Source organism: Aplysia californica, unplaced genomic scaffold, assembly GCF_000002075.1.
Source record: "Aplysia californica isolate F4 #8 unplaced genomic scaffold, AplCal3.0 scaffold00034, whole genome shotgun sequence".
NCBI lineage: Eukaryota > Metazoa > Mollusca > Gastropoda > Aplysiida > Aplysiidae > Aplysia > Aplysia californica.
This window is the reverse complement of record NW_004797304.1, coordinates 645512-653011: the sequence shown is the minus strand read 5'-3', so window position 1 is coordinate 653011 and position 7500 is coordinate 645512. Positions and strand designations below refer to the sequence as shown.

General features: G+C 38.9%; 1 protein-coding gene across 1 annotated transcript in view; it reads left to right on the top strand.

The window, feature by feature from the left end:
- LOC101858839 (Y+L amino acid transporter 2-like) overlaps positions 1 to 7500 on the top strand; it is a 9505-nt gene that overhangs the window by 610 nt on the left and 1395 nt on the right. Inside the window, exons 2-5 of the mRNA XM_013091347.1 lie at positions 594 to 702; positions 4165 to 4274; positions 5451 to 5580; positions 6835 to 6960. Coding sequence (XP_012946801.1) covers positions 594 to 702; positions 4165 to 4274; positions 5451 to 5580; positions 6835 to 6960 — 475 coding nt within the window. The remainder of the gene's footprint in view (positions 1 to 593; positions 703 to 4164; positions 4275 to 5450; positions 5581 to 6834; positions 6961 to 7500) is intronic.

Here is a 7500-nt window from a genome sequence, read left to right as displayed (position 1 = left end):
TAATTCCGTACAAAACGGTGCCAATAAATGAAAACAAACATTTCCTTACAGAAAACATCGGATAAAGTCACAAGTGTTAACGCAAATGAAAATGCTTTTTATTCATATCTCGCAAGTATAACTTTTGCCAAAGAGTCAGCTCCTGGATCATATTCCACTTTTGTGTTATTTTCACTCTCTGGTTATTGTACAACAATGTTAGAACCATGTGCATGCTATAACTATTGAATTGCATAGCTTATTGGGTAATGTTCAGGTTTTTCATGAATTTTGTTCAAAACAAGCTTGCTTTTAAAAAAAAAGAGAAAGCGTCTTCCATTCACCTATCCGAAAATACTCTTCTATATAATCACGCTTATCAATTTCGTCACCTTTCACTGGTCTCTCTAAATGTTGCACCATAGCTCAATAACTACCCTAGAATTAAGTCATACATTTTACAATGGGATCTGGTTTGTCTCTGCTATAAAAAAAACCACTATCTGACACATTCTTATTGTATTGAGCTATTTTGTAATAGTAGATTTGACAGTAAATGAATATTATTTTTTTGCCTTTCTTAACCCCATGGAAACTTTTTGTTACCTTCTCAGGCTCAGAACGATGAGCCAGAGAGTTTGGAAGTGGAGATGGAGGGAGTGAAGATGAAACGAGAATTGGGGATGGTGGGAACCACTTCAATGGTTATTGGATTGATCATCGGTGAGTCTACTTTGTCAACATCGTTAGTTTGTCGCTATTATTGTTCCTATTGTTCATGGGCGGCTCGTGGGTCTAAAATGTGGGGGTGGACAATTACATTAAAGAAGGTTGAAGATAGTCAAGTGCATGGTAAATGAGCTTTATTCTTCAACATATCTGTTTAGAAAAAATCTATTGGAAGAAGAAGTTTACCCTTCGTTCTTTTACTGCAGCAAAGGTGTCCATCACTCTGTTGACGAAGTTGGAGATGCTGTCAATGATGTCTTGTGGCTCGACATAAAAATGTTAGTCCGATTTCTAGGATTGTGCGTAGGTCTCCAATTAATGTTGTGTCGAGTTTGTAGTCCTTCAGAGCTGAATAAAGGCCCAGGATTGTACGATACTGAGAAGACTTAAATATTGCATTGCAAATATAATACGGTTATTTCTGTTTGTAACTTGATTTTAGGCAAAACAGAATAGTTTTCTGATATAAGTTCAAAAAGAACTGTAGGAAACGACTTTTGAAAACCATGGAATTTGGAGGGGTTGGCGATTGATAGTGTATTGATTTTATTTTGCTTAAAGCTCAACAATTTGATTAACTGTTACACCACAGGTCTCCTTTGCACCAATTTCACAGGTGTTTTGATGTCTGCCTCTCTTGGAAGCTTGTTCCTCAGTGGTCTTACTTGTTGATGGAAAACTTATACTGATTCTAATTTCCTCGACGGTTGCTTTAAAAACGTGTCTAGAACTTGTTGGGCTGCAATGTGCGTTGTACCTCTGTGTTGGAGGATCCCATACAACACGTCAACGTGCGTGAATACTTTGTTTTAAAAAGTGTAAAAAGAAGAGAAATGTATCTCTCTTTAAAACATTCAAGAGACCACACGCTTCATGGGTGGCATTATTGTCCCAGTGATCGGACTAAATTTCTTCAAGATAGAACTGGATCTCTTTTTTCCAAGTGAACACTGGGTTAATAAATCGAAAATGAAAATTCCGGACTGCGCCTATGTGCTTTGTTCGGCAGGTCACATTGAGATTGTGCCGCCTTATTAATATTTATGTACTATGAAACTCCCTCTTAACGTCATTGCTGTTTGGGTCAGCCCATAGAGCGTCAGCCCATAGAGCACCTTTCGAGTTAGATTACCACCACTGAACATGCCATGTATTACTTTGGGGAAGCACGAAAACTTTATATTGTACAGCAGAGCGCTACAGATACACTAATAACCGATTAGGCTCTGGACAGGAACTTTTATGGAAAATTGATTGGATAGTGGATGTTTAAGGTATTTTTTTTAAAAATGTCTCTTTGTGAGTGTTGTGCGCATTAAAGTTTTGAGTAGCACTGTACGACCGTGCTCTATGGGCAAGCCGCCCCTGGATAAAACTATGCCTTTCATGTAGGAGACTCTAGTTCAATTCCCACGTGGGGATGAGCATCTGTCTTTTTCTGCTGGGATTCCTCCCTCTCAGCCCGGGTTGGCCCCGACAGGCAGAGTCGAAGTAACCCAAGGGGTTTACAGTTCTAAACTCCTTGAAGTAACCCGTCTCTTAAATGACCTACTTACAGTATTGCAAGGGACGAAAAACCGAAACCGAAACTAAACTGTACTGATAGCTGCAATACATGTCTCGTCACTTGAACAACAGTTTTCAGAAAGACAAAAGTTAATTAATATTACGTGATATCTGTAAGATAGAGAAAATTCTCCCTATGAGTATTCGAGTTTCTTTCCTTCATTAAGACATCATTGACTAGATGATCTAGACGTCATATTGGATAACTAATGTGCCTAAGACACTTTGAGCCAATGAGGGATCGGAAACTAAGGAGTTCCCCTTCGTCTCTAAGGAGGTCATTGAAATGCTCATAAATGCCAGCTTTCTTTTAACCAAACTCTTTCAAAAGGAGATTCCAAGGGCTTTAAATAGGTCTCATTGGAAAGCCAAGAATTTCCTCTTACCAGTGCTATGGGGTTTGCCAGTAAATTTCGAACAATTTTAATTTACTGAACCTCTAAAGTAGGTACTTAATGTTGCATAATATTACATCACAAAAAAGACGTTTTCCAAAATAGCTTTAAAAACAAATTCAAAAGCAACTTTTAAAGATATTGTATTGATTTTCCAACAGAAAAGTCTTTCAAAAAACTAAAAAAGTAACAACAAAAATCTGCCTATTTTGAACCCCAACAAGTGTTTTTTGGGGGGGCAATTTCTGCTCTTCTGCTCTATGTACCTAGTTGACCAAACCGTGGGAACGCATCTCAAATAAAACTGCTCTCTCGAAGCACTTGTTATTACTAAGATTTTAACAAGCTGCATCAGTTTACTACTGGCTACATTGAAGTAGGTAACTAATTTCTATTCAGTATGAAATTATCCTATGATCTGACCTGTGAATGCTCTATTACCAAGATAACCCTGATGACTACAATGTTTTACTCCTTTAACCTAACCAAATCCCCATCCAACCTCCAACACACACACATTCTCACACATACACACATATACACACACAAACACGCACATGCGTAGACATAAATACTCACACACATACAAACATGCACACATACACACACAAACACCCATACACATTCACACACTTACACACACACAAACTTATACAAACATATGTATACACACGTGTGCGCACACATGATCTCTCACACACAGACACACACACACACACACACATGCACACACACTCACACACACACACACACACACACACACACACACATACACACACACACACACACACACACACATGCACTCTTATACTTACCGTCTATCTTGTCAGGTTCCGGTATCTTCATCTCCCCAAAAGGCGTCCTAGATGCTTCTGGATCTGTGGGACTTAGCCTCACGGTCTGGGTTTTGGTAGGACTGTTCCAGCTGGGCAGTGAGTATAATGTATTATCATAAGGATAATCATCGTCATTATGATGACGATCATCATCATTATCGTCATCATCATATCGATGAAAACTTAAAGTAGTAGTCGAGAATTTCTGTCTAAGGCTTTCATTCAATAGGTTGGAATCCGGAAAGCGACGGAAATTTAGTTCTCCAAAATTGTCTCCGCTCACCTCCTTTCCTGCTCTCTATCAATTTTCGGTCATCTGCTTTCGTTTCCACTTTCTGCCCCCACCCCGTCACCTCCTTTTCCGCCTCATCTGGGCTCCTGACTTTCAGCAGCCTTTTTACCGCTACTCCTTGGCTCCTCGTAGCTGCTGGCTTTTAGCTTTTTTAATACTCAGAAATAACTGTGTAGGTGTTTGGCGGGTGCTCTGGTGTGATTTGCTCCTTTCCTATCTAATATATTATATCTTTCTTATCTAGCTCTCCTCCTTCTTCTTTACATGATGCTCTCTTGCAACTCCTCTAATCTTCGACACTCTCAGGACTTAATTGGGTTGCAAGTGCTGTAACACTCTCACGAAAACTAAAAACTGTTTTTCCCAGGCGCGCTGTGCTATGCCGAGTTGGGTACTATGATGCCGAAGTCTGGAGGGGCCTACACATATTTACGGAAGGGAATGGGAAACGCTGTGGCTTTCTCCTACATGTTTCAGGTCAGGTGTTACGTTCTTCTTATCAGATGTTTTCTTACTCCTTTCTGTATCTGGTCAGACTTTAGTTCTCCTTATCAGAAATGTCTTTCTCTATTCAGTTATAGGTTTAGATGTTACATTTATTGTCTTGTCAGATTTTTTTTTGACCTTCAGATTTTAGGTCAGATTACACGAAAGGGTAATTGGTGCTGTATATAAACGAAAAAAAAAAGAAATAAATGGAAAACGTAAACATATTATGTCATTGTTTTGAGCAACAATCTATACTATGGGTTTTTTTTAAAGCAATAAGTAAATACATGCTCGAAAACATTTTAAAATCACACATTTTGAGCAACAAAAACCAAAAGATTCCTCTGGCGATCTGAAGGGTGAAATTACGTTGAAGACATAGGCCAAAACATACGAGGTAAAAAACAAAATTCGAAAAAACTTCAAGTTAAAAATCGAAATTGAATTAAAAGAAAAAAATAATAAACGTGTCTGAATACAATTACGCACAACTTTAAATGACATAGTTTCAACCAAAACACACCAAAAAAAAATGAAGTAGAGCAAGCAGGACGGACCAAAATACAAACATTTACTGTAGTGATTATAAACTTTTAAAAAATGCCAGCGTACACTTTAGCTACCATATTATAGAAGTTGATATTTTTGTTTTTAACCCCCAGCCTATATTAATTTCCAATTAAAGCATTACATAATAAGAGTTACTACCTGAGTGATTGAGGGAGCGGTGACGGAGCGGTTAGTGCGCTCGTCTCCGAAGCGGAAAGTCCGAGTTCGAGCCTCGGTTCGGACATTGATTTTGTTTTACCCCTTATGCCCACCCAGCAGTAATGGGTACCTGACTTTGAGTTGGGGAAGTAAAAGCGGCGTGGAAAGGATCTGGTCACTCTACCACATTATTAATGCTGAATGCCCAGGAAGTTGTCTCACTAACAAGGTAATCCCCAATGTCCGGATCGGATGCGGACAAACCCAAACCACCCACTAGTAAAATTCACTCATGTTATCTAGCACTGATTTACACCCAAAAAAATGACTTTTTTTTTTTTAGCTGAAAGGAGGCGATTTTGAAAGCCATTTGCTATTTTCATGATTTTTCAATGGCAAAAAAAAATTAATTAATTAATTATTGAATAATGACGACCTCATTGCTTGTGCTTTCAGTATGTGGTGATTCAGATGCCATGCTCCCAGGTCATTGTTCTGCTCACGTGCTCAAAGTATCTGCTTACTCTTCTGCCCATGTGCGGGTCGCCACAGTCATTGGAGAAGCTGGTCACTGCTGCGATAATGGGTGAGTAATACAATAATGATGGTGAGTGTGTGTGTGTGTGTGTGTGTGTGTGTGTGTGTGTGAGTGCATGTGTGTGTTTGCACGTGTGTGTGTGTGTGCGTCTGTATGTGTATTAATTTGTGAGAGTGTATGTGTGTGTGTTTGTGCGGATGTCTATTCGTGTATGTGTTTGTGCCAGTGTTTGTACATGGGTTTTGTGTGTGTCTGTGTTTATTTGTGGGTTTATACGTATGCATGTGTGAGCGTGTTTGAGTTCGTGTGTGTCCAGGGGGAAAGGAGGCATGTTCTCGACTCTGCAGTAATTAATGCTCTCCAGTGGCTGAGTGTTTGGTGAGCTAAGGACCCCGATGCTAACCCGCATTATAAAATATGAAGGTGGTGCCGGTTACCTTGTGTCGGAGGTTAAATCAGAAAAAAATGACTTCCCAGCTTCAGTGACCATGAAAACTGAAACATTACATGATGTTTTGTGTTTTGGATTGATGTTTTTCCGTAAAGGTTACACAGAAATGTGTTTCTACATTAACAGAAAAGATTTAAAATTAAGCCAAAAATGCAAAATGAATAATAAATTAATATTAACAACTCGCCCAAGATGTTTATTTTGTGTAGGAATGTGTTGTTTTGGGGTTGGTATGTGTGTGTGTGTGTGTGTGTGTGTGTGTGAGTGATTGTATGTTTGTGTGTGTGTGTTTCTATATGTGTCTATATATGTGTATCTATGTGTGTTTTTGTTTGTTTAGGTCTGTTCTTGTTCTCGTGCGTTCATGTTTGTATGTTTGTGTGTGTGTGTGTGTGTGTGTGTGTGTGTGTGTGTGTGTGTGTGTGTGTGTGTGTGTGAGTATAGTTATCCTCACTGAAGAATTGCAGTATGACTTTAACTTAATGAATAAAATTATAATGACATACTTCACCCTACTCTATGTATTTCTTGTTTTTTATCTCCAACAATATCTCTCATTCTCGCTCTCTTCCCCCACATCTCTCTCTCTCTCTCTCTCTCTCTCTCTCTCTCTCTCTCTCTCTCTCTCTCTCTCTTTCTCTCTCTGTCTATGTGTCTGTCTGTCTGTCTCTCTATCTATCTATTTATCTATCTATCTATCTATCTATCTATCTATCTATCTATCTATCTATCTATCTATCTATCTATCTATCTATCTATCTATCCATCTATCTTTATCTACCCCCACCCCTTCTCCACCCCCTCTCTCTCTCATCTCTTTTAATTTTGTCAATTAACCCTTTCTCCCCCAGTGACTCTGTTCCTGCTCAACTCCTACAGCTCCCGTGTGTCCACCCGCACAGCCATCATCACCACGATCTCCAAAGTCATCTCTCTCTCCATCATTATCATCGCCGGCTTTCTTGTTATAGGCCAGGGTATGTGACACCATACAGAACAAATTATAGTGCCAAGACTGGATGAAATCAGGCGCTCGTCATTTTTTAAGCAAATGGGGTTATTGGTTTAATATTTAAAAATGTTCATTATGTTCATTGCTTTTAATGAAAAAGTATCCATCCGTTTTGAAAACATGCAGACAGTCAGGCAAACCTGCAGAAAGACAGACAGACAGACAGACAGAAAGACACACACACACACACACACACACACACACACACACACACACACACACACATACACACACACATACATACAAACACATCCCGCTTCTGTCTCTTTGTCCTTGAATATTGTCACATGGAATTTCTGAGTAACAAGAGTAATGACAATAATAATAATAGTATTGTCTATGATATTGTTCTGATGAGAATTATGTGCGTTACTCTGTTTCATGTTTTGTCGTTCGAGGAAAAGACAAATAAAAATTGTGTAGAATAAAGGGTTAAAGAATTTGGAATGATAACAGACAGAAATGCAATATGAAACTATACTTCTTTTTAAAACTGTGAATACCG